A 27833-nucleotide genomic window follows, 5' to 3' on the forward strand; every position below is an offset into this window, starting at 1 on the left:
AGTAAAACTGGACTTTTAATTCTGAATTACCTTTTATAAACACAAATGTTGCATATATAAGAAAGTCAGAAAATACTCATGAAGCGCCTTTGCCAAAAGGCCCCAGTTAACTTCTTTCTGTTTTTCCTGTTTATTAGATCCACCTGGTCCACCATCCAACCCCAGAATTACAGACACCACAAAATGCACAGCCACTTTCGCCTGGGGCCGACCCCACTATGATGGTGGTCTTGAAGTAGAGGGATATATTGTTGAGTACAAAAAGGAAGGGCTTGATGACTGGGAGGTGGAGACACAATTCCCATTGAAAGCTACTGAATACGTTATTGGTAAACTTCAAAAAGGAGCCAAATACCACTTCAGAGTCAGTGCTGTAAACTCAGAGGGAGTTGGCGAGCCTGCAGAGGTTGAGAAACTGACTGAACTGGTAGACCAGGAGGTGCTGCCAGACTTTGAACTGGATGCTGAACTCAGGAGAACCCTGGTGGTCAGGTGCCGTGCTTCAATCCGTATGTTTGTTCCCATCAGAGGTCGTCCTGTTCCTGAAGTAACCTGGAGCAAAGATGATACCAACCTGAAAACACGTGCACATATTGATACCACAGAGTCCTACACTTTACTGGTTATTCCTGACTGCACAAGATACGATGCTGGAAAGTACCACCTCTGTCTGGAGAACGTTGCTGGAAAGAAGACCGGCTTTGTAAATGTTAAAGTTCTGGACACACCAGGACCACCAGTCGATGTTAAACCTAGAGAGATCACTAACAGAAGCATCACTCTCCAGTGGGAAATCCCAATAATCGATGGTGGTTCCAAGATTCACAATTACATTATTGAAAAGAGAGAGGCCACCAAGAAGGCCTACACGGTTCTTAGCACCACATGGCAGAAGTGTTCCTTTAAGTTTGCAGACCTTGAGGAGGGAGCTTACTACTACTTCCGTATCTCTGCTGAGAATGACCTGGGCATAGGTGAGCCCTATGAAACCCCTGAGCCAATCAGGGTGTCCCAGGCCCCCTCTGCACCAGAGAACTTGTATGTCACAGATGTGACAGCTGATAGTGCCAGCCTGGCATGGGCCAAGCCCCTGCATGATGGTGGCAGCCTAATCACAGGATATGTCATTGAGGCCCAGAAGAAGGACACTGACCAGTGGGTCCATGTGGCCACCATCAAGGCTCTGGACTACACTGTCACAGATCTGATTGAGGGCGCTGAATATACCTTCCGCATAATGGCTGTAAACGCATCAGGCAGGAGTGACCCCCGAGAGAGCAGGCCTGCTATTATCAAAGAGCAAACTTCTGCTCCTTCCTTTGACCTGCGTGGAGTCTACCAGAAGACGGTCATCGCCAAGGCAGGGGACCGTCTCAAGGTGGAGATTCCAGTGCTCGGCAAACCCAGACCTGTGGTTTCCTGGAAGAAGGGAGACACAACACTCAAGGAAACGCAAAGGACCAACACTGAAACCACACCAACATCAACTATCCTCAACATCGGTGAGATCAAGAGGACTGATGGAGGACAATATTCAATGACTGGAAAGAACATGCTGGGTACAGTGACTGAGACGATCACAGTATTGGTCCACGACATTCCAGGTCCTCCCACTGGTCCCATAAAGCTAGACGAGGTCTCATGCGATTATGTTCTCATGTCCTGGGAGGCACCAGAGAATGATGGAGGTGTTCCCATCAGCAACTATATTGTTGAGATGCGGGAGACTACCGGTACTTCCTGGGTAGAGTTGGCAGCTACAGTGATCCGTACCACATTCAAGGCAGCCCGACTCAACACTGGAACCATGTATCAGTTCCGTGTCAAGGCCCAAAATAGATATGGCGTTGGACCATGCATTATCTCTGAACAAGTGGTAGCAGCCTATCCATTTGATGTGCCAGGCCAGCCAGGCATTCCTGTTGTCACATCTTTCAACAAGGATGCTATGACTCTTAGTTGGAATGAGCCTTCCTCTGATGGGGGCAGTGCCATCCTGGGATATCATGTGGACAGGAAAGAGAAGAACAGCATTCTGTGGCAGAGGATCAGCAAAGCTCTTGTTGTCGGAAATATCTTTAAATCAACAGGCCTTGTTGATGGAATCGCATATGAACACCGTGTTATTGCTGAAAACATGGCTGGTCTCAGCAAACCAAGCAAACCCTCTGAGCCTATGGCGGCTTTGGACCCGGTGGACCCACCAGGCAGGCCTGTTGCACTGAATATCACAAGGCATGAGGTGACAGTGTCATGGACCAAACCAGAGGGAGATGGTGGATTTTCAATCACTGGATACACAGTAGAGAGAAGAGAGATGCCCAATGGACGCTGGCTCAAAGCCAACTTCAACAACATCCTAGAAACCATCTACACAGTCAGTGGTCTGATCGAAGATGCAACTTATGAATTCCGTGTGATTGCTAGAAACTCAGCTGGTGCTGTTAGTTCTCCATCCCAGTCATCAGAAGCAATCACGTGCAGAGATGATATTGAAGAGCCAAGGCTTGATGTTGACGCATCATATAGCAGTAATGTTATTGTCATGGCAGGAGAGATGTTCAAGCTGGAGGCCAGTGTGACTGGCAGGCCAATCCCATCTCTGGTATGGACCAAGGAAGGAAAGGAGCTTGAAGACACAGCCAAAATAGAAATAAAGACATCTGACTTCCACACAGCTCTAATAAACAAAGATGCCCTGAGGAGGGATGGAGGTGCTTTTACTCTAACTGCCAGCAATCCCGGTGGCTTTGCCAAGTTCACATTCAATGTCAAGGTGCTGGACAGACCTGGGCCACCAGACTCCCTCACTGTTACTGATGTCGCTGCTGAGAAATGTGTCCTTAACTGGCTGCATCCAACACATGATGGAGGAGCCAAGATTGAATACTTTATTATTCAGAAGCGTGAAACCAGTAGACTGGCATGGACAAATGTGGCCACAGACCTACAGGCAAACAGGTTCAAGGTCACCAAGCTTCTGAAAGGCAATGAGTACATCTTCAGAGTCATGGCTGTTAACAAGTATGGCATTGGTGAGCCGCTGGAGTCTGAACCGGTCATCTGTACCAATCCCTATGTCCCCAGTGACCCACCACAGCAGCCTGAGGTCACCACCATTACCAAGGACTCCATGGTTGTCTGCTGGGATCGCCCCGAACATGATGGAGGCAGCAGAATAAACACCTACATAATTGAGAGAAGGGATAAGACTGGACTACGCTGGGTGAAGTGCAACAAAAGAACTGTAACTGACCTGCGATTCAAGGCCTCTGGCCTCACACCAGGACATGAGTATGAATTCAGAGTTCTTGCTGAGAACAATGCTGGTCTAAGCCAGCCTAGTCCTTCCAGTCCATTCTACAAAGCTGTAGACACCATCTTCCAGCCTGGACCTCCAGGGAACCCCAGAGTGCTGGACACAACCAAGTCTTCCATCACCCTTGCCTGGAACAAGCCTGTATACGATGGTGGTTCTGAAATCACTGGATACATTGTGGAGACCTGCTTGCCTGAGGAAGATGAGTGGACAATTCACACTCCCAAGAAGGGGTGGACAGCCACTTCCTTTACCATCACCAACTTGAAGGAAAACCAAGAGTACAAAATCAACATCTGTGCCACTAATTGTGAAGGGGTGGGAGAGCCTGCTGCTGTTCCTGGAACCCCCAAGGCTGAAGACAGGCTGCTTCCTCCAGAAATTGAACTTGGAGCAGAGCTGCGAAAGGTAGTCTGCATCAGAGCCTGTAGCACACTCAGACTCTTTGTCCCTATTAAGGGAAGACCAGCGCCTGAAGTAAAATGGTCAAGAGAGCATGGGGTGTCCCTGGACAAAGCTAACATTGAAATCACCCCATCATTTACTACTCTTCAGGTAGAAAATGTTGACAGGTTTGATGGTGGCAAATACATGGTGACTGTAGAGAATGCATCAGGAAGTAAAACAGCCTACGTTAATGTCAGGGTGCTAGATACTCCTGGAGCACCTCAGAATCTGTTCGTTAAGGAGGTCACTAGAGATTCAGTTTCCCTCATTTGGGATGCACCTCTCATTGATGGTGGCTCCAGGGTCCGAAACTACATTGTGGAGAAGCGCGAGTCAAACAGAAAAGCCTACTCCACAGTCTGTGCCAGCTGCCATAAGTCCAGTTGGAAGGTTGGAGACCTGGAGGAAGGAAAGATGTACTTCTTTAGAATCCTGGCTGAGAACGAGTATGGCATTGGCCTGCCAGTTGAAACTCTTGAACCAATTAAAGTCTCAGAGAAGCCTCTACCACCAGGCAAAGTCTCCCTTGGTGATGTTACCAGCACCAGCGTCACACTAACTTGGGAAAAGCCTGACCATGATGGCGGCAGTAGAATCACAGGCTATATTGTTGAAATGCAGAGTAAAGGCAGTGAGAAGTGGACCCAGGTCATGGTCGTAAAGTCCAATGCAGCTGTTGTAACTGGCCTTACACAGGGACAGGAATACATATTCCGTATCTCAGCCACCAATGAAAAGGGAGTTAGTGACCCACGTCCTCTCAGTGTGCCTGTGGTTGCTAAAGACCTGGTCATCTCACCCACCTTCAAACTGCTTTTCAGCACATTCAATGTGCTGGCAGGAGATGATCTGAAGATAGATGTACCATATGCTGCCTGTCCCAAGGCTACAGCAACTTGGCTCAAAGATGGCGTTGTTCTCAAGGAGACAACAAGAGTTAATACTGAAGCCACAGACAAAAACCTTCTTCTGGTTATTAAGGAGGCTTGCAGAGATGATGTGGGCACATACACTATCAAACTATCCAACACAGCTGGAGAGGCATCTACAGAGATCAGTGTTCTTGTTCTCGATAAGCCTGGTCCACCAACTGGCCCAATTAAGATGGATGAGGTCACTGCTGACAGCTTGATCCTGTCTTGGAATCCACCCGAGTATGATGGTGGTTGCAGCATCAACAATTACATTGTTGAGAAGAGAGACACATCAACCACTAACTGGCAGATTGTGTCAGCTACAGTGGCCAGAACCACTATCAAGGCAGCCCGTCTGAAGACTGGATGTGAGTACCAGTTTAGGATTGCTGCAGAGAATAGATATGGCAAGTCCTCAGTCCTGCTCTCGGAGACAATTATTGCTCAGTATCCATTTGAAGTGCCCAGCCCACCACGTTCTGTTGTTGTTCAGTCAGCCACCAAGGAGAGCATGGTGGTTGTATGGGAGAAACCCAGCAATGATGGTGGAAGCAAAATTTTGGGATACCACTTAGAGCTCAAAGAGAAAAACAGTATACTGTGGGTGAAACAGAACAAACAACTTATCCCAGAGACCAGATTTAAGGTTGTTGGCCTTGAGGAGGGTATTGAATATGAGTTCAGAGTCTATAGTGAAAACATTGTTGGCCTCAGCAAAGTCAGCAAAGTGAGTGAAATGCAAGTGGCAAGAGATCCTTGTGACAGACCAGGAAAACCTGAGGCTGTCATTGTGACAAGAAACCAAGTGACACTCAGATGGACCAAACCTGAGTATGATGGCGGCATCAAGATCACGGGCTATGTGGTTGAGAAAAAGGATGGAGCTGGCCGCTGGATGAAGGCCAGTTTCGCCAATGTCATTGAGACCAAATTTGTTGTCACAGGACTTACTGAAGATCAGATTTATGAATTCCGTGTCATCGCCAGGAATGCAGCTGGTGTTTTCAGTCAGCCTTCTGATTCTACAGGACCCATCACTGCCAAAGATGAAGTGGATCCACCCACAATTGACTTGGACGCTAAGTACTCCCAGGCTGTTGTGGTAAATGCTGGAGAGACGTTCAGGCTTGAAGCTGCCATCTCTGGTAAGCCTGTTCCCACGGTACATTGGCTGAAGAACGGTGAAGAGATTACTGAAGCAGCTCGTGTAGAGCTCAAGAACACAGACTTTACAGCGTGTATAGTTGTTAAAGAAGCTATCCGTATCGATGGAGGTCAGTACACTTTGCTGATAAAGAATGTTGGAGGAGAGAAATCTGTCAACATCAATGTCAAAGTTCTGGACAGACCAGGTCCACCCGAGGGCCCCATCTCCATCTATGGGGTTACCAGTGAGAAATGCTCCATTTCCTGGAAACCTCCCTTGCAAGATGGAGGTAGCGATGTTTCCCATTACATTGTTGAGAGGAGGGAAACTAGCCGACTGGTTTGGACTGTGGTTGAACCAAAAGTTCAGACTCTGAACCTGAAGATAACAAAACTTCTTCCTGGTAATGAGTACATCTTTAGAGTGATTCCAGTCAACAAATATGGAGTTGGTGAGCCTCTGGAATCTGAGGCAATGATTGCCAGAAATCCATTTGTCACTCCTAACCCACCGACTGAGGTAGAGGTTTCCACAATTACAAAAGACTCCATGGTGGTTACCTGGGAGCGACCAACTAATGATGGTGGCAGCCCCATCCAGGGTTACATTGTCGAGAAACGTGACAAGGATGGTGTGAGATGGACCAGGTGCAACAAGCGCACCGTGAGTGAGCTGCGCTTCAGAGTGACAGGGCTCCTGGAAAACCACAGCTATGAATTCAGAGTTGCTGCTGAGAATGCTGCAGGTGTTGGCACCCCTAGCGCACCAACACTGTACTACAAAGCACTGGATCCTATCTTCAAAGCAGGCCCACCAAACAACCCCAAGGTGGTTGACACATCTAGATCTACTGTTTCCCTGACATGGGGCAAACCTATCTATGATGGTGGCTGTGAGATTCAGGCTTACATTGTTGAGGCTTGCGATGCGGCATCTGATGAGTGGTTTATGTGCACTCCTCCCACTGGAATCACAGACACTAAGTTTACAGTGAAAAAGCTTCTGGAGAAGCATGAGTACCAATTTAGAGTGTGTGCCATCAACAAAGTTGGTGTTGGTGAGCATGCTGATGTTCCAGGAAAAATTCTTTTGGAGGAGAAACTTGAGGCTCCTGATCTTGACCTGGATGCTGATATGAGAAAGATGATCAACATTAGAGCAGCATGCACTCTCAGGCTATTTGTTCCTGTGAGAGGTCGTCCGGCTCCTGAAGTGAAATGGGCCAAGGCTGATGGCGAGATTAAGGAGACTGCCCAGATTGACAATACAGGCAACTATGCTTCACTTGTCATTGAAAATGTTGATAGATTTGATAGTGGTAAATACATCCTCACTGCAGAGAATGCCAACGGAGTGAAGTCAGTCTTTATTAGTGTCAGAGTCCTGGACTCACCTAGTCCACCAACTAACTTCATAGTGAAAGAGATTACCAAGAATTCTGTCACCCTCACATGGGAGCCTCCACTTCTGGATGGTGGCTCAAAGATTAAGCATTATCTTGTTGAGAAGCGTGAAAGCACTAGGAAAGTTTACACTCCCATCACTACCTGCAACAAGATGACATGGAAAGTTGAGCCTCTTCCAGAGGGTGGAATCTTCTTCTTCAGAGTTCTGGCTGAGAATGAATATGGTGTGGGTCTCCCCGCTAAAACTACAGAACCACTTAAGATATCTGAGAAGCCTCAGCCACCTGGTAAAGTCAGAGTTGTTGATGTCACTTCCAGTAGTGTAACTCTTGCCTGGGAGAAGCCTGTACATGATGGTGGCAGTAGAATCAGTTACTATGAAGTTGAACTGGCACCTAAGGACAGTGAAGCTTGGTCTGTGTGTGCTAGTGGGAAGACATTGGAGACTGTAGTAACAAACCTAATTAAGGGAGAAGAGTACCAGTTCAGAGTTGTTGCTGTAAATGACAAGGGCAAAAGTGACCCTAGACAACTGGCTCACTCAGTTGTAGCAAAGGACCTTGTGATTGAGCCTGCTGTCAGACCCAAAGTGAGCACCTACAGTGTCCAGGTGGGGTATGACCTCAAGATAGAAGTCCCAATTGCTGGTCATCCAAAGCCAACCATCACTTGGACTAAAGATGGAGCTGCCCTTAAGCAAACCACCAGAGTCAATGTCACTGACTCAGCACATCACACCACTCTCACCATAAAGGATGCCACCAGGGAGGATGGAGGCATGTACAGCATTAATATTGCCAATAACCTGGGTTCCAAGGATGCCACTATTGAGGTGATTACCCTGGACAAACCGGGCCCACCAACAGGCCCTGTCAAGTTGGAGGACATTAGTGCTGAGAGTATGACTCTTAGCTGGGAACCTCCTACATATACCGGTGGCTGCCCAATCTCCAACTATGTAGTGGAGAAGAAAGACACAACCACAACCAACTGGGTGGTTGTATCTGCCACTGTGGCCAGAACCACTCTAAAAGTGAGCAATCTGAAGACAGGCTCTGAATACCAGTTCAGAATCTATGCGGAGAATAGATATGGAAAGAGTTATGCAATTGATTCCGAGCCTGTTGTGGCACAGTATCCGTTCCAGGAGCCTGGCCCACCAGGAACACCATTTGTGTCTGCATACACTAAAGATTATATGGTGGTTGAGTGGCACAAACCCCCATCTGATGGAGGGAGTGCCATCTTAGGCTATCACCTGGAGAGGAAAGAGAAGAACAGTATCCTCTGGACCAAGATCAACAAAATGCTCATCCAAGATTGCAGGTTTAAATCTACTCCTCTTGAGGAAGGCATTGAGTATGAGTACAGAGTATATGCTGAGAATATTGTTGGCATTGGAAAATGTAGCAAAGTCTCCGAGGTTTATGTAGCCCGTGACCCATGTGATCCTCCTGGCCGTCCTGATGCTGTAATAGTGACCAGGCACTCAGTGAAGCTGAGGTGGACCCCTCCACAGTACGACGGTGGAAGCTTAGTTACTGGCTATGTAGTGGAGAAACGCAATCTTCCTGAAGGAAAGTGGATGAAGGCTAGCTTTGCAAACGTCATTGAACATGAATTTACAGTTACAGGCCTGACAGAAGACAGTAAATATGACTTCAGAGTAATTGCAAAGAATGCAGCTGGTGCTGTCAGCAAACCCTCTGAGAGCACAGGATCCATCACAGCCATGGATGAAGTTGACCCACCTAAGTGTGAGACAGATCCCATGTACAACCAGACCATTGTTATCAGTGCTGGAGAGACTTTCAGTCTGGAGGCCAGTGTTGAAGGAAAGCCTATCCCAACAGCTCAGTGGTTCAAAGGAAATGTTGAGGTTGAAAACTCAGCTAGAGCTGAAATCAAAAACACAGATTTTAAGGCTTTGCTCATTGTGAAGGATGCCATCAGAGTGGATGGTGGACAGTACACACTGGTTCTGACTAATGTGGCTGGAACTAAGACTGTCCCATTCAGTGTGAAGGTCCTGGACAGACCAGGCCCCTCAGAGGGACCTCTGACTGTTAGCAATGTCACTGAGGAGAAGTGCTCACTGTCCTGGCTGCCACCCAGGCATGATGGAGGAGCTAGCATTTCTCACTATGTTATTCAGAAGAGAGAAACCAGCCGTCTGGCATGGACTGTGGTCTCCAGTGAATGTGGAGCTACCATGTTCAAGGTTACCAAACTGTTGAAGGGCAATGAGTACATCTTCAGAGTCATGGCCGTCAACAAATATGGTGTGGGCGAGCCTCTTGAGTCAGCGCCAGTTATCATGAGAAATCCATTTGTTGCTCCTGGCTCACCTCAGGAGCTTGAGATCACTAATATTACCAGGGACTCCATGACTGTTTGCTGGAACCGCCCTGAGACCACTGGAGGCAGTGAGATCGTTGGTTACATTGTTGAGAAGAGAGACAGAGCTGGAGTGAGGTGGACCAAGTGTAACAAACGCAGAGTGACAGACTTGCGTTTCAGAGTAACAGGACTAACTGAGGACCATGAATATGAATTTAGGGTATCTGCTGAGAATGCAGCTGGAGTGGGTCAGCCAAGCCCATCTACACCCTACCTCAAAGCCTGTGACCCCATGTTTGAACCAGGCTGTCCCACCAATGCTAATGTGGTCGACATGACTAAAGACTCTGTCACTGTGGCCTGGCACCGGCCTATCTATGATGGTGGTTGTGAGATTCAGGGATATGCTGTGGAAGTGACTAAGGCTGATGAGGAGGAGTGGACCATATGTACTCCACCCTATGGAGTTAAAGCTACCAAGTTTACCATCACAAAGTTGATAGAGCACCAGGAATACAAGGTGCGCATATGTGCCATCAACAAGCTAGGTGTTAGTGAGCCTACTGAGATCCAGGGAGTCGTGAAACCTATGGATAAGATTAATCCTCCAGAGATGATCCTTGATTCAGGGCTCAGGAAGGGAATAGTTGTCCGTGCAGGAGGATCAATGAGAATCCGCATTCCATTCAAAGGCCGTCCTACTCCTGAGATCAGCTGGGCCAAGGAGGATGGAGAACTGCCGAGTAAAGTTCAGATAGAGACGGGTGAAGAATACACACAGCTCTCCATTGATATCTGTGATAAATATGATGCTGGAAAATATATCCTCAACCTGGAAAATAGTGCTGGAACCAAATCAGCCTTTGTCTCTGTTAAAGTTCTGGACACTCCAGGGGCCCCTCTGAATCTAACAGTAAAAGACATTAAGAGGGAAAGCGTCACTCTGACCTGGGAGCCTCCTCTTATAGATGGTGGGGCAAGAATTAAGAATTATCTGGTTGAAAAGCGTGAGTCTACCAGGAAGGTTTACTCTAATGTAGACAACAAATGCACAAAGACAAGCTACCGTATAACTGGGCTCACTGAGGGAACTATCTACTATTTCAGAGTCTTAGCGGAGAATGAGTTTGGTGTGGGACAGTCGGCTGAGACAGAAGACTCAGTTAAGACCTCTGAGCCTCCTCTGCCAGTGGGTAAGGTCACTTTGACTGATGTGACCAAAACCTCTGCCTCACTCTCCTGGGAGAAGCCAGACCATGATGGAGGCAGCAGGATCATGGGCTACCAAATTGAGATGCAGCCTGTGGGCTCAGAGGAATGGGTGGTGGCTACCATAACCAAAACTTGTGAGGGCACGGTCACAGGCCTCAGCACAGGACATGAATACCTGTTGAGAGTGTCAGCTTTCAATGATAAGGGCAAGAGTGACCCCAGGCCTCTGGCTGCACCAGTCACTGCCAAAGATATAACTATCGAGCCCAGATTTAAGATGACATTCAAAACTTACAGTTTACAGCTGGGTGAGGATCTCAAGATTGATATTCCAGTGATAGGACGTCCCGTGCCCAAGGTTGAATGGAAAAAGGATGGACATGCTCTTAAGGAGACAACCAGACTAAATGTATCCAGCACACAATCATCTACTAAGCTGTGCATCAAAGATACAAATAAGGAAGACTCTGGTAAATACACTGTCACAGCCACCAGCAGTGTCGGAACAGCCACAGAGGAGATTACTGTTGTTATTCTTGATAAGCCTGGTCCACCCACAGGCCCTGTGAAGATTGAGGAGGTGAGCTCTAATTATGTCCTTCTCTCCTGGGAGCCACCGGAGTATACTGGAGGCTGTCAGATCAACAACTACATTGTAGAGAAGAGAGACACCACCACGACAGCATGGCAGATTGTGTCTGCCACTATTGCCAGGACAACTATCAAAGTCACCAACCTGAAGACTGGACTTGAGTATCAATTTAGAGTGTCTGCTGAGAATAGATATGGAAAGAGTTCTGCCATAGTCTCTCCTGCTGTTATTGCTCAGTATCCATTTACTGAGCCTGCTGCTCCAGGAACACCATTTGTTTCGGCTGCAACCAAGGATAACATGGTTGTTGAGTGGAAAGCTCCCATCAACAATGGAGGCAGCCCCATCCTAGGCTATCACCTCGAGAGAAAGGAGAAGAACAGCCTCTTGTGGACTAAACTCAACAAACTTCTAATCGCAGATGCACGTTTCAAGACTACCGAGCTGGAAGAAGGTATTGAGTATGAATTCAGAGTTTATGCTGAGAACATTGCTGGAATGAGCCCAGCTAGCAAGGTCTCTGAGAGCACAGTAGCCAGAGACCCATGTGACCCACCAGGCACTCCTGAGGCTATTGAAATCACCAGAAACCATGTGACACTCCAGTGGACCAGGCCTCAATATGATGGAGGCAGTGTGATCACTGGTTATGTGATTGAGAGGAGGAAGCACCCAGATACCCGCTGGATGAAAGCCAGCTTTACCAACATCATTGATACCCAGTTCACACTCACTGGCCTGACTGAGGACTGTATTTACGAGTTCAGAATCATTGCCAGGAACGCTGCTGGCATTTCCAGCCATCCTTCTCAGAGCACGGGAGAAATTACTGCGAAAGATGAAATAGAAGCGCCGGAAGCCACCTTGGACTCTAAATTTAAGGATCTGACTGTTGTTCATGCTGGTGAGACATTCCTCATTGATGCTGACTACACTGGCAAGCCTGTGCCTGAGGTCATATGGTTAAAGGATGGAAAGGAGATTGACAAAACCACACCAAGAATGGAGGTCAAGACCACACTCACACGTACCATCCTGACAGTCAAGGATTGCATCAGAGTGGATGGTGGCCACTTTGTCCTAAAACTTGTCAATGTGGGAGGTGTCAAGATGATCCCAGTTAATGTTAAAGTTCTGGATAGACCTGGTCCTCCAGATGGCCCGCTAGAAGTCAAAGGGGTCACAGCTGAGAAATGTTATCTGCACTGGAACCATCCCTCACATGATGGTGGAGCCAGCATCTCTCACTACATGATTGAGAAGAGAGAGACCAGTCGTTTGTCATGGACCATGGTTGAGCCCAAGATCCAGGCTATCAGCTACAAAATAACCAAACTGCTGCCTGGCAATGAATACATCTTTAGAGTCACTGCAGTGAATAAATATGGTGTTGGTGAGCCTTTGGAATCTGAGCCTGTTATTGCTCGTAACCCCTTCACCACTCCCAGTGCCCCCTCCACCCCAGAACCCAGCGCTATCACTAGGGACTCCATAGTACTTACCTGGGAGAGACCAGAGAATAATGGAGGAGCTGAGATTGAAGGATATATCCTTGAAAAACGAGATAAGGATGGCATCAGATGGACTAAGTGCAACAAAAAGAGGCTGAGTGACCTGAGATTCAGATGCACTGGTCTCACAGAGGGCCACTGTTATGAATTCAGGATCTCAGCTGAAAATGCTGCTGGTGTGGGAAAGCCTAGCGCACCAACCCAATATATCAAGGCCTGTGATGCCACATACCCACCAGGACCTCCAAATAACCCCAAAGTCACTGACCATTCAAGCACTACAGTGTCTCTGTCCTGGTCCAGGCCTATCTATGATGGTGGAGCACAGATCACTGGATATATTGTTGAAATGAAGGAGGCTACAGATGATGAATGGATCATTTGCACACTACCCACTGGTGTTCAGACTACTCACTACACTGTAAAGAAATTGAAGGAGAATGTAGAGTACAACTTCCGAATCTGTGCTGTTAACTGTGAGGGAGTAGGAGAGCATGTGGACCTACCTGGGTCTGTGATTGCTGCGGAGAAGCTAGAGGCTCCTGAAATTGAACTAGATGCTGACCTGAGGAAGATGGTCAATGTCCGTGCCACCGCCACCTTGCGTCTGTTTGTGACAATCAGAGGAAAGCCTGAGCCTGAGGTCAGATGGTCAAAGGCTGATGGCACTCTGAATGAGCGTGCCCAGATTGACGTCACAAGCTCTTACACAATGCTGGTGATTGATAATGTTGATAGATTTGACACTGGCAAATATGTACTGACGCTTGAGAATCTCAGTGGCTCTAAATCAGCCTTCATTAATGTCAGAGTACTGGACTCCCCCAGCGCTCCAACTAACCTGGAGGTTAAGGATGTGAAGAGAACTTCTGTCTCTCTCTCCTGGGAGCCGCCTCTAATTGACGGTGGGGCTAAGATATCACACTATATTGTGGAGAAGAGAGAGCAGAAGAGAATGGCTTTCACCAGTGTTTGCACCAGCTGTGTGAGGAACTCCTACATTGTTTCTGACCTGCAAGAGGGAGGCCGATACTACTTCCGTGTGTTGGCTGTGAATGAGCTGGGAGTAGGTCTGCCCGCCTCCACAGATCAAGTTAAAGTGTCTGAGATTCCTTTGCCTCCTGGTAAGATTAGTCTAGTTGATGTGACTCGACATACTGTAACCCTTTCCTGGGAGAAACCTGATCATGATGGAGGCAGCAAGATTACAAAATATATTGTGGAGATGCAGCCCAAGGGAGAAGACAAATGGACTGTGTGCAGTGAAGTCAAAGCACTGGAAGCTACTATAGATGGTCTCACAGCTGGAGAGGAATACTTCTTCAGGGTGACTGCTGTGAATGATAAGGGCAAGAGTGACGCCAAGCCTCTGGCCACCGCTGTGTTGGTGAAGGACATCACGGTGGAACCCACCATCAACCTGTTGTTCAACACATACAGCGTAAAAGCAGGAGATGACCTGAAGATTGATGTTCCCTTCAAAGGCAGACCTCAGCCTGAGGTGTCCTGGAAGAAGGACGGCCAGGTGCTAAAGCAGACAACCAGGGTCAATGTTATTACTTCAAAGACCTCATCCAAGATTTTGATCAAGGATGCAACCAAGGACGATGTTGGAAAGTATGAGATTACACTGACAAACCCATTTGGCACCAAGACAGCTGAAATCTCTGTTATTATCCTGGACAAACCTGGCCCGCCAAGTAACATAAAGTTGGATGAGGTGAGCGCTGACTTCATCTCTCTGTCTTGGGATCCTCCAACCTATGATGGTGGATGCCAGATTAACAACTATGTGGTGGAGAAGAGAGACACTACCACAACTACATGGCAGATTGTTTCAGCAACAGTAGCCAGGACATCAATCAAGGTGTCTCGTCTCACTCAGGGAACAGAGTACCAGTTCCGTATTGCAGCTGAGAACCGTTATGGCAAGAGTCCTGCCATTGATTCTACTCCTGTTGTCGCTCAGTATCCCTTCAGTCCTCCTGGCCCACCAACCAACCTCCATGTTTCTCATGCCACCAAGTATGGCATGCTCGTGGTATGGGGCAAACCTGCAAGTGATGGTGGAAGCCCTGTTATTGGTTATCACATTGAATGCAAAGACCAAAACAGCCTCCTGTGGACCAAGGTCAACAGAGGTCTGCTGGCTGAAAACCAATTTAAGATGACAGGCATTGAAGAAGGCCTGCTGTATCAGTTCAGAGTATATGCTGAGAATATTGCTGGCATTGGTCCATGCACTACTGCCAGTGACGGCGTGGCAGCCAGAAACCCATGTGAACCTCCCTGTAACCTTAGAGTCACCAACATTACCAGGACATCAGTTTCCCTCTTCTGGGAGAAGCCAGAGTATGATGGCGGAGCAAAGATTACTGGCTACATTGTTGAGCGTAAAGAACTTCCCAATGGCCGCTGGCTGAAATGCAACTTCACCAACTTGCAAGACACCTACTTCGATGTCACAGGCCTTACAGAAGATGTACAATATGACTTCCATGTCATTGCTAAGAATTCAGCAGAGCTCTTGAGTGCTCCTTCAGAGAGCACTGGTCCTGTCACAGTCAAGGATGATGTAGACCCTCCCACCATTATCCTGGAAGATAAGTTCAGACAGCTACTTGTCATTAAGTCCGGAGAGATCATTACAATTGATGCTGAAATCGCAGGCCGTCCACTCCCAGTTGTCTCCTGGTTTAAGGATGGAAAGGAGATTGAGGCCAAGGCCAGGTGTGAAATCACCTCGACCAACTTCGCAACCACCCTGATTGTCAGAGATGCTATCAGGAGGGACTCTGGCCAGTATGTCCTGAGCCTGCACAATGTGGCAGGAACCAGGTCTGTGGCTATCAACTGTAAGGTACTGGACAGACCTGGACCTGCCTCAGGACCTTTGGCAGTGTCTGGCCTCACAGCAGAAAAATGCACCCTGACCTGGGGACCCCCTCAGGAGAACGGTGGTGCTGAAATCATGCACTACATTGTGGAAAAACGCGAGACCAGTCGCCTAGCTTGGACTCTCGTCTATGGTGACATGAAAGCAACCACCTGTAAAGTGACCAAGCTGCTTAAAGGAAATGAGTACATCTTCAGAGTCAGGGGAGTAAACAAATATGGGGATGGTGAGGCCTTGGAGAGTGAGCCAAGAAAGGCCATGGATCCATTCACCGTGCCTGCAGCACCCACTAATGTCCAAGTCACCGCAGTTACTAGTGAGGCAATGACCATCTGTTGGGATAGGCCAGTTTCTGATGGTGGCAGCAGTATCTCTGGCTATGTCATTGAAAAGCGCGAGAAAACTGGCCTTCGCTGGTGCCGTGTCAACAAGAAACCTGTTTATGATCTCAGAGTCAAAGCCTCACACCTTCGTAATGGCTGTGAGTATGAGTACAGAGTGTTTGCAGAGAACTCTGCTGGCCTCAGTGCTCCCAGCACCCCTTGCCCACTCACCAAGGCTGAAGACCCACAGTTCCTGCCTTCACCTCCTGCTAAACCCAAGATCATTGACACTACAAAAAACACAGTCACCCTGTCGTGGAATAAGCCACTGTTTGATGGTGGAGCACCTGTGACTGGTTACAGGGTAGAATACAGGAAGACTTTAGATGATGAATGGATTGTTGGAGTCCAGAACACCAAGAACACAGAGTTTACAGTGGTGGGATTGACAGCTGGGGCTGAATATGTCTTTGTTGTCAAGTCCATTAACAAGATTGGAGTCAGTGAGCCCAGTCCTGAGTCAGATAAACAGGTCGCCAAAGAAAGAGAGGAGGAGCCAATCTTTGACATCAGTAATGAGATGAGGAAGACTCTTGTTGTGAAGGATGGGAGCTCATTTACCATGCGAGTACCCTACAGAGGCAAACCCATTCCCAGTGTTACGTGGACTAAGCCTGATGTTGACCTTAGAGTTCGTGCTTTCATTGACACCACAGACACTTTCACCTCCATCACCTTAGAGAAAGCAACTCGTGACGACTCTGGCAAATACACCGTCACCTTGTCCAATGTAGCTGGAACCTCTACTTTGACACTCAATGTCAGAGTCCTGGACTCCCCTGGACCTCCTGCCCATGTAGAGGTCAAGGAGGTGACAAAGACCTCTGCTACTGTAACCTGGGACACTCCTGAGAATGAGGGAGGAGGACCAGTCAAGAACTACCTTGTTGATTTCCGAGAGGCCAGCAAGAAAGGCTGGACCAGGTTGACTGACACATGCCACAGACTCACATTCAAGGTGACAGACCTGCAGGAGGGAGGAGTCTACTACTTCAGAGTGACAGGCGAAAATGAGTACGGTGTAGGTGTTCCTGCCGAGACGAAAGAAGGAACCAAGATCACAGGTATTGAATTTTAAGTCGATGAAATTATAGTGTCTTATTGTTATGCAAAAGATATTATCCGATTATTTGAATCAAACACATTATGTCCTCTTTGTCCAGAAAAACCAAGCCCACCACCAAAGCTGGGTGTTACTGATGTGACCAAGGAGAGTGTGTCCCTGGCCTGGGCCAAACCAGAACAAGACGGAGGCAGCAGAATTATTGGCTACCTGGTAGAAGCTCTGGAGAAAGGCCAGGAGAAGTGGGTTAACTGTGGCGTAACCAAGTCGATCCACTTCACAGTGTCTGGTCTGAGGGAGAATGCTGAATACTTCTTTAGAGTCAGAGCTGAGAACCACGCTGGATTCAGTGATATTAAGGAAATGCTCAGCCCTGTAGTGGTCAAAGACCAGCTTGGTAAGTTACAGATGATTAGATGGATCTGATAGAACAGTGTGATTAGAGAAGACTAGGACTCACTAATGTAATCAACTTTGACGATTACGGATATGTTGACTAGCATAACAGGCGTCAGTGCAACGCAATGAAGTATGACAGCGCTGGTCAAAGCATGGATTCCCCTGGGGAACAAACTGCAGTTAAAACCGTGCAGCTAAAAAACATCATCCAAAGTGTGGGTGTATTTTTGAACCCCTGTTGTTATGGTAACGTAACTTTATGTTGTGCGTCATCTAATGTTGTTATTCAGCTGTTTTATATTTCCTGTTTATTTTCTGTGACTGTTGTTATGGTCTGTTATTTTCCTTACCTCACACTGATGCAAAAATACATTTTCAAGTTACTATCTAACTGCAAATCACTCGTGATGAAATGAATCCATGACATTTAAATCAAGTACTTAATTCTCCAGTTCAGGGAAAGGGTTGCTATCACAGTGATTAAATCTATAGACTGGGCTATTTATTGTTGCAGAATAATGCATTGCATACTTTGTTGTTGATGTTTTTAAGAGAACATTTTTGAATAAAATATTGATATTGATATTTATTTTGGGTAAAGTAATTGTTATATTGAGTAATACAAAATTATATTTAGTTTTTTGATTAATCAAGTAATTGAAAAGTTATTATTTAAGTGCAGCCCAGAAGAATAATCAAGACAAAATACAAACAACAGAATAAGTAACATCCGTTACTTGTACTTATTGCATATAACCAGCAAATAACCAAGTCAAATTACACAATATTACACCCTGTTTACACTATAACTGTCTCTCCAGAATCTCCTGAGATCGATATGAAGGACTTCCCCCACAACACAGTGTATGTTAGAGCCGGCTCCACACTCAAGTGTGAGATCCCAGTCACAGGCCGGCCTTTGCCTAAAGTCACCCTGTCCAAGGATAACGTGCTGCTCAAGTCAACAATGAGGTTCAACTCTGAGGTCACCCTTGACAGCATCAAGATCACTTTGCGTGAGAGCATTGCTAAAGACTCAGGGCGCTACGATATCATTGCCTCAAATTCCAGTGGAACCACCAAATCCTTCATAAATATTATTGTTCTGGACCGCCCCAGTGCCCCTCTTGGACCTGTGGAACTGTTTGATGTCACAGAAGACAGTGTCAGCCTGAAGTGGCTTCCACCAGCATATGATGGTGGCAGCCCCATCACCAACTACATCATCCAGAAGAGAGAGACAACCACAGCCAACTGGATGGATGTCTCTTCTGCTGTGGCCCGCTGCACCATAAAAATCATGAAGCTGAACACTGGCTTGGAGTACCAGTTCAGAATCAGGGCTGAGAACAGATACGGAATCAGCGAACACATTGACTCCCCAACTGTCAGTGTCAGCCTTCCTTACAGTAAGTGGTCTTTGTTTTGTCTTTACATTTATAATTTTCCTACTCTGTTCTTCACTATGAACATGTTAACTTCAACCCCTGCCTCTTGCCCGCCAGCTGTCCCTGATGCTCCATCAACTCCAGAGATCACTGCTGTAACCAGAGAGAGTATCACTGTAAGCTGGAAGGAGCCCAAGTCAGATGGTGGCAGCCACGTTTTCGGTTACCATCTCCAGATGAAAGACAGGAACAGCATCCTTTGGCAGAGAGTCAACAAAATGGTGATCCGTGCTACACACTTCAAGGTTCCCAGCATTGAAGCTGGACTTATTTATGAGTTCAAGGTGGCAGCAGAGAACGCTGCTGGAATCAGTGCCTTCAGCAAGGTTTCTGATGCAGTGCTGGCTATTGATGCCTGTGGTGAGTGGAATGTAAAAAACTATATAAAAATCAAGGATATCTGATTTTTCTTCTTGTTGTCTTTTAACACGTTCTCACTGTCCTGCAGAGCCACCCATCAACTTGCGCATTAGTGACATCACCAAGAGCACCATTAGCCTGGCCTGGCAGAAGCCCAACTATGATGGAGGATCCCCAATCACCGGCTACATCATTGAGAAGAAAGAGGGTGTTAGTGCCAGATGGTCCAAGGCTAACCTCACCAATGTCACAGACACCCACTACACTGTGACAGGCCTAACCCAGGACGAGACATACGAGTTTAGAGTCATGGCCAAGAATGCTGTTGGCTCAGTGAGCAACCCATCCATGACCGCAGGACCAGCCACATGTGTGGACACCTACGGTAGGTCTAATTTATGCTTTTCACCTTTTTATTCCAAACTGTGGATTGCTAAAAATTCTAGCACATTCATTCTCCTCGGAGAGTGAACACCTAACACTTTGGACACTCTGTGGCCTTTCATCTAGTACTATTGTTTTTTTCACTTTTGCATTTTTAGAGTTGATCCATCAACTGTTTCCACATGGTGTCCTGTTCATGTATGATGCATATAGCCACCAGAATCTAAATTTTTGAATTTGTGATCCAGGTGCCCCAGAGATTGAAACACCTCAGGAGTACTTAAACGAGGTCAAGCACGGGGCTGGCTCTGATGTGGAGCTCAAGTTTAATATCATAGCCAAACCCGCTCCCACTATTGAGTGGTTTAAGGATGGCAGAGAGCTTGTGCCCAACGCACAGCTCTCTTTCAAACACACATTCGAGTCCTCCAGTGTGTTCCTGAAGGACACCACGCGTCTGAACTCTGGAACTTATGAGCTCAAGGTGAAGAACTCCCTGGGATCTGCATCCGCCTATGTCAGGCTGCTCATTCAAGGTAATCAGATATTATTTAAAAACTGTATTTATGCTTTGAATGAATTGCGTCTTATACACAGTATAGAGCCTGACATGCATGAATATGCCCCCCCCCCCCCCCCCCCTATACAGATAAGCCAGGCCCCCCTGATGGAGAGATTGAGTTTAAGAAGGTGACGGCTGATAACATCACCATCATGTGGTCCCCGCCTGCTGATGAGGGTGGTGCCATGGTAACACATTACATTGTGGAAAAGAGGGAGACCAGCAGGGTCATGTGGTCCATTGTCTCAGAGAAACTGGTCGACTGCATCGTTAATGTGCCCAGACTCATCCGGGGCAATGAGTACATCTTCCGAGTACGTGGAGTCAACAAGTATGGCATTGGAGACCCACTGGAGTCTAAGCCTGTAATTGCCAAGAACGCATTTGGTAAGCAGACAGAATAAACTCACTGTCAATCACCAAAGCTGCTGTTCAATCCAGAGTTGATTGTTAGCTTTGAAAACAAGTATAGTGACAATACAGAAGTGTTTTTTTGAAGAGTAGTTGTAAACACTGGAATCCTTAATTTCTTACAGTTCCTCCTAGCGAACCATCCAAGCCTAAAGTGACCATGATCACCAAGTCCACCATGACAGTGGTCTGGGAGAGGCCGGCGTTGGATGGAGGCAGTGACATCGATGGCTACTACCTGGAGAAGAGGGAGAAGAAGAGTCTGCAGTGGTTCAAGGTTTGTTTGCTGGCCTATCTTTGGAGATTTTGTTTGTAAGTGTGAAGAAGACAAACTAATAACTGGCAGGTGTAAGCATCATAACATCCATTTCTTGTCCAGGTGGTGAAGGGCACCATCAGAGACACCAGGCAGAAAGTCACCAACCTGGTGGAGAACAACGAGTACCAGTTCAAAGTTTGTGCTGTCAACAAGGCTGGAGCAGGAAACTATTCCGAACCCTCTGAACTTTACAAGGCCTATGATCCCATCGGTAAACTAATGTCACCATGCCAGCCTTAAGATTTATTTATTGTGAAGGTCTTCACATGGAACTTGGTAACCACATCTATACCCTTTTGTCTTCTTCAGATCTGCCTGGTGAGCCAACCAAGCTGCGTGTAGTCGACTCCACAAAGACCTCCATCACCCTTGGCTGGGAGAAGCCTGTCTACGATGGAGGCAGTGAAATCACACACTACTATCTGGAACAGATGAACACAGAGGAAAAAGAATGGGTAATCACCAACCCACAGGTCAAGACCTGCGAGTATGTGGTATCCCACCTCAAACCTGGAACCTACTACTTCTTCAGAGTCTCTGCTGTCAACTGCAAGGGCAAAGGAGAGGACATCAAAATGTACCAGCCTGTGCAAGCCAAGGATATCTTGGGTTTGTATTCAAATTGATCCCTCTGTGATACTGACACAGGAAATTAGTCTTATTTGTTTTTTGTTCAAGATAAAAACATATTGATAAGCACAGCATTAAAAAGCTATTTTCCATATTTTTTCTGGCTTCAAATTATTGCCATTGATTTTTATCCTGAGTAATCCATAATTTTCTGATGGATTATGTCATGTGTCATATTAATCTTTCATTCCTGTTCTTTCTTCTGTTTGTGTTGTGTTGTTTTCTCCAACAGAGGAAGCTGATTTGGACTTGGACGTTCACATGACGACCCAGTACACAGCCAGGGCCGGCCGTGACGTGGAAGTGTTTATCCCCCTGAAGGGACGCCCTGCACCTAACGTCACCTGGCGCCGGGGCGACCGCAACATAGCTGGTGACAACCGCTATACCATCACCAGCTCTGAGCGAGCCACCACACTCCTCATTACCAAGGTCACCCGTGATGACTGCGGCAAGTACCTGCTGGAGATTGAGAATGGTGTGGGAGAACCCAAGATTATCACCATTTCCCTTAAGGTTCTGGACAGTCCTTCCACCTGCCAGAAAATGATGGTCAAGAACGTGACAAGAGGAAAGCTGACCCTCAGCTGGGAGGCTCCTCTTATCGACGGCGGTTCCCCTGTCACTAATTACATTGTAGAAAAGAAGGCCTCCACCATGAAGGCTTACCAGGTGATCACCGCAGAGTGTGCCAACACAAGTTACAAGGTGTCTGGCCTGGAGGAGGATGTAGCTTACTTCTTCCGTGTGTCTGCTGAAAACGAGTACGGTGTGGGCGACACCTGCGAGACCACTGAGCCTGTCAGAGCCACGGAAACTCCAGGAGCTGTCAAAGACCTGGTGATGCTGGACTCCACAAAGAACTCTGTTACTCTGCAGTGGACCAGACCTGACCACGATGGTGGCAGCTACATCACTGAATACATCATTGAGAAGAGAACCATGGAAGATACCACCTGGACTTTGGGTGCGACGTGCAAGCGCTGCAGCTGCGAGGTGACAGGACTCAAGGAGAACGCTGTCATGGACTTCAGAGTGTTTGCCAAGAATGAAAAGGGCAACAGTGACTTCTCCCAGATTGGTCCAATCACAGTGATGGACTTTATCATTCCACCTGAGGCCAACCTCATCGACTACCCCAATGGAGAGCTCGCTGTTCGTATTGGTCAGAACATCCATATTGAGTTGCCCTTCAAGGGTAAACCAAAACCTGCAATCAGCTGGCTAAAGGATAACTTGCCTCTTAAGGAAAGTGATAGGATTCGATTCAGGACCACTGACAACAAGACTGCAGTCACAGTTAGAGGGGCCAAGAAGGAACATGCTGGCCAGTACACCTTGGTTCTGGACAACAGAGTCATCAAGAACTACTTTGACATAAATGTGATCACTCTGGGACCTCCATCAGTTCCAGTTGGTCCCATCCGCTTCGATGAAATTAAAGCACAGAGTGTCATCATCTCCTGGGATCAACCGAAGGAGGATGGAGGAGGTGAGATCACTTGCTACAGTGTAGAGAAACGTGAGACTTCCCAGGCCAACTGGAAGATTGTCTGCTCCAGTGTTGTCAGGACCTCCTTCAAGATTACCAACCTGGTCAAGGGAACCCAGTACCAGTTCAGAGTCCGTGCAGAAAACAAATACGGAGTCAGTGAACCACTCAACTCATCAGACATTGTTGCAGAGCACCAGTACAAGCCTCCAGGCCCTCCAGGAAAGCCAGTGGCCTACAACATCACCAGTGATGGTATGACCATCAGATGGGAGGCCCCTGGCTTTGACGGAGGATCCCCCATTTTGGGCTATCATGTTGAGAAGAAGGATAGGAACAGCCTGTTGTGGCAGAAGGTGAACTCCACCATCATCTCCAATAAAGAGTATAGGATCATTAGTCTCATCGAGGGTCTGGAGTACTCCTTTAGGGTGTATGCTGAGAACAACGCTGGACTCAGCCCTGTTAGTGAACAGAGCAAACATGCACTGGCCATCTCCCCTGTTGGTGAGTACATCTGTCAGTGCTGACGAATAGCTTCATACTTTTTAAGCAGTCCGGCATTGTGAGAAGCACCTCTTTATTTGCTGTTTTTCCCAACTTCACAAGAAGATAGATGTCATTTTCGTCTTTGTTCAGCCCAGGATGTGTTTAGTTTAGCCTAGACAGGAAGGAAAGGGAAACTATTAGCCTAGCTCCATAATTAGGAAAGAAATTACTTCTAGCACCTCCAAATCTGTTGTATTAGACTGCAAACAAGCATATTTCTGCAAGTGTCTGTTCTTTTTACATTACAGCTAAAATACTTCAATATTATGTACTATGGATAAATTCCTTCCTTCTTTTCTGAATTAGATCCACCTGGCACCCCTGTCTGCATCGATGTTACAAGAGACTCAGTCACCCTGCAGTGGGATATCCCCAAGAGGGATGGAGGCAGCAAAATTGTGGCCTACAGTGTGGAGAGACGCCAAGGTAGAAGCAAATGGCTGCGGTGCAACTTCACTGATATCAGCGAGACCCAGTTCACTGTGACTGGTCTGTCCCCTGGAGACAGATTTGAGTTCAGAGTTATTGCCAGGAATGCTGTGGGCACAGTCAGTCCACCATCTAACTCCTCTGGATACATTATGACCAAGGATGAGAGCAGTAAGTATTTAAAAAAAAAAAAAAAGGTATCAACAAATGTAAAAAAAAAAAAAAAAGTAATTTTCTCACATCCCTTTGATTGTGCTGATTCCTCATTTGTTCCTTCTCTTTGCATCTCCAGTTGCTCCTGAGATTGAGTGGTCTCCAGACCAGGTGCTTACACTGAGGGCCGGAGAGAACGTAAAGCTCAGCTGCAGCATCACTGGACGTCCTGTCCCTCAGGTTGTCTGGTACAAGGATGGCAAAGAGATCGACAAGAGGACCATGATTGACATCGAGATTACCACCAACATTGGTACCAGCAGCGTTTTTATCCGTGATGCTGACAGGAACCACCGTGGCATCTACACCATAGAGGCCAAGAACAGCTCCGGAACCAAGAAAGCTGATGTCAACGTCAGAGTACAAGGTTGGTAAACACTGACAATTATATTTCAATATCTGTTAAAGACATTTCCAAACCTCTTTCTATTAACACTTTGATTCACAAAAGTACATAATTCTACCTTCTGTTTCCTCACAGATACCCCCGGACCCGTCGAGGGTCCCATCCGTTTCACTGGCATCACAGCTGAGAAGTGCACCGTGTGGTGGAACCCGCCGGAGAATGATGGCTGTGCCGCCATCACCCACTATGTGGTGGAGAAGAGGGAGACATCCAGGCTCTCCTGGGCCATGGTCACCTCTAAATGCGAAGCCTGTTCCTTCAATGCCGTCAACCTCATCAAGGGCAATGAGTACCAGTTCAGAATCTCAGCTGTCAACAGGTTTGGTGTCGGAAAACCACTGGACTCTGATCCTGTCATCGCACAGATGCAATATAGTAAGTAAAGTCACTCACAAGTATTGCCTTTCTGACATGTTGACCAAACCTTAAAAACGTTACCCAATATATTGCACTTGAACTTAATTTACATTCAAAGCTTTACTTTTATAACTTATCTTGTTTTCTGCTACCCCCCTCAGCTGTCCCTGATGCCCCGGGTACCCCAGATGCAACCCATGTGACTGGAAACAGCATCACCTTGTGCTGGACCAGGCCACGGTCGGATGGAGGTAACGAGATCAAACAGTATATCCTGGAGAGGAGGGAGAAGAAGAGCCTGCGGTGGGTGAAGGTTTCCTCTAAGAGGCCCATCACAGAGCTAAGACACCGTGTCACCAACCTCACTGAGGGCAACGAGTATGAGTTCCGCGTCATGGCTGAAAATGGAGCTGGCGTTGGACCAGCCAGCAGTACCTCCAGGCTCTTCAAGACCAGAGAGCCAACCAGTGCTCCTAGTGCTCCCACGTTAGTCAAGGTAAGATTGCAGGAATCGTAAGAGCAGAACCATATAAAGGTGTTGAGGTCAACCTTCAAATTGGAAAAGTTATTTTGAATAATCAGTATTTAGGGCTGGACAATAAAACAATAACAATAATTGTCACAATATAATTTAAATAAACTCAAAAGACATAATGATTTGATACTTATTGTGATAATTATCGATATCGCAAGATATGAAACTTTTAATCGTGATAACATTATCGCCATATCGTCCAGCTCTATCAGTACTGTAGTACAGATGAAACCTCAAAATATATATATTTTTAAATATTTAATGTATGAAACTAAAATATAGAGGAAAAGGCAAAACTTACATGAACTATCCTCTTGTCTTGTCGATCAGGTGACTGACTCCACAAAGTCCTCTGTCACCCTGGAATGGACCAAGCCAGTCTTTGATGGCGGCATGGAAATCATTGGCTACAATATCGACATGTGTAAGGCCAGTCTGGAGGAGTGGCACAGAGTCAACAGCCAGATTTGCATCCACACCAGGTACACTGCCAACGGCCTGGTCCCTGGAGAGCTCTACAAGTTCAGGGTCAGCGCTGTGAACAGCTCTGGAGAGGGCGAAGCATCAGTTGTGCCCAACCCTGTTCAGGCTCTGGACAGACTTACATCTCCTGAGATCAACATTGATGCCAACTTCAAGCAGACTCACATCGTGAAGAATGGCGGCACTGTCAGCCTCCAAATTGCCTTCCAAGGCAAACCAGTTCCTCTCGCCACCTGGTCTAAAGTAGACGGTGAGCTGCCCATCATGGCCGACATCAACACCACAGATTCCTTCTCTACCCTGACCATCGAGAGTTGCACTAGGTACGAGGCAGGCAAATACACCCTGTCCCTGGAGAACAACAGCGGGCGCAAGTCCATCACATTCACCGTCAAAGTGCTGGACACACCCGGACCTCCGGGTGTCATCAGCTTCAAAGATGTTACCCGTGGAGCCTTGACAATGATGTGGGATGCCCCCACCAATGACGGCGGATCCCGAATCCACCACTACATTGTTGACAAGCGTGAGGCCAGTCGTCTGGCCTGGCAGGAGGTCAGCACCAAGTGCTCTCGCCAGATGATCAGGGTAACTGGTCTGGATATTGGCGTGCCATATGTGTTCAGAGTGATTGCTGTTAATCAGTACGGCCAGGGAGAACCTCATGAGATGACTGAGCCCATCATAGCTACAGAAGAACCCGCACCGCCCAAGAGACTGGATGTTGTCGACACCACCAGCTCCACAGCCTCCCTGGTTTGGCTGAAGCCTGAGCATGATGGAGGCAGCCGCATCAGAGGCTACATCGTTGAGTTCAGAGTTAAAGGCACTGACCGCTGGGTGGTTTACGGAGAGACCAAGTCCCAGAAGATGCTGATGGAGGGACTGATTGAGAACACAGAGTATGACTTCAGAGTCAAGGCCAAGAACGATGCTGGAATCAGCGAGCCTCAGGCCACCTTCAGCTCTGTGGTCATTAAGGAGCCTCGCATCGAACCAACTGCTGACCTCAGCAGCATCACCAATCAGCTCATCACCTGCAAGACCTCCACCACCTTCACGATCGACATCCCCATTAGCGGCAGACCCGCGCCCAAGGTCACCTGGAAGCTGGAGGAGATGAAGCTGAAGGAGACCGACCGAGTCTCCATCAAAACCACAAAGGAGAGAACCACTCTGGTGGTGAAAGACAGCAAGAGAAGCGACAGCGGCAAGTACTACCTGACCCTGGAGAATGCTGCTGGTGTGAAGACGTTCACAGTGACAGTGGTTGTCGTCGGCAGACCAAGTCCACCCACAGGCCCTGTGGAAATTTCTGGAGTCTCCTCTGAGTCCTGTAACCTGTCCTGGTCCGAGCCAACAGATGATGGCGGCACTGACATCACCAACTACATAGTGGAAAAGCGAGAGTCTGGCTCTGCCTCCTGGCAAGTGGTAAACTCCAGTGTGAAGAGAACCACCATCAAAGTGACTCATCTTACCAAATATATGGAGTACACCTTCAGAGTGTGCGCTGAGAACAAGTTTGGAGTCAGCAAGTCCACAGAGTCTGCTCCTGTTGTCATTGAGCATCCATTTGGTAAGTTCTGTTCAACAGTTATATAAAAGTAAACGCAAGTCTTGATT

At 47.3% G+C, this 27833-nt stretch overlaps 1 protein-coding gene across 4 annotated transcripts in view; it reads left to right on the forward strand.

Annotated features, from left to right (window-relative positions):
- ttn.2 (titin, tandem duplicate 2) overlaps positions 1 to 27833 on the forward strand; it is a 231626-nt gene that overhangs the window by 184719 nt on the left and 19074 nt on the right. For all 4 annotated transcript variants that reach the window (XM_038719985.1, XM_038719986.1, XM_038719987.1 and 1 more), the window contains 16 exons: positions 138 to 17231; positions 17331 to 17627; positions 18451 to 19038; positions 19135 to 19437; positions 19526 to 19822; positions 20070 to 20357; positions 20471 to 20770; positions 20920 to 21071; positions 21174 to 21324; positions 21423 to 21722; positions 21976 to 23742; positions 24091 to 24384; positions 24506 to 24793; positions 24908 to 25207; positions 25351 to 25685; positions 26055 to 27786. In XM_038719985.1, the coding sequence (XP_038575913.1) occupies positions 138 to 17231; positions 17331 to 17627; positions 18451 to 19038; positions 19135 to 19437; positions 19526 to 19822; positions 20070 to 20357; positions 20471 to 20770; positions 20920 to 21071; positions 21174 to 21324; positions 21423 to 21722; positions 21976 to 23742; positions 24091 to 24384; positions 24506 to 24793; positions 24908 to 25207; positions 25351 to 25685; positions 26055 to 27786 (24486 nt within the window). The remainder of the gene's footprint in view (positions 1 to 137; positions 17232 to 17330; positions 17628 to 18450; positions 19039 to 19134; positions 19438 to 19525; positions 19823 to 20069; positions 20358 to 20470; positions 20771 to 20919; positions 21072 to 21173; positions 21325 to 21422; positions 21723 to 21975; positions 23743 to 24090; positions 24385 to 24505; positions 24794 to 24907; positions 25208 to 25350; positions 25686 to 26054; positions 27787 to 27833) is intronic.

The sequence above is a fragment of the Micropterus salmoides genome, unplaced genomic scaffold (genome assembly GCF_014851395.1).
Source record: "Micropterus salmoides isolate LMB-PRFRI ecotype aquatic unplaced genomic scaffold, ASM1485139v1 Ms_hic_scaffold_15, whole genome shotgun sequence".
NCBI classification, from domain to species: domain Eukaryota; kingdom Metazoa; phylum Chordata; class Actinopteri; order Centrarchiformes; family Centrarchidae; genus Micropterus; species Micropterus salmoides.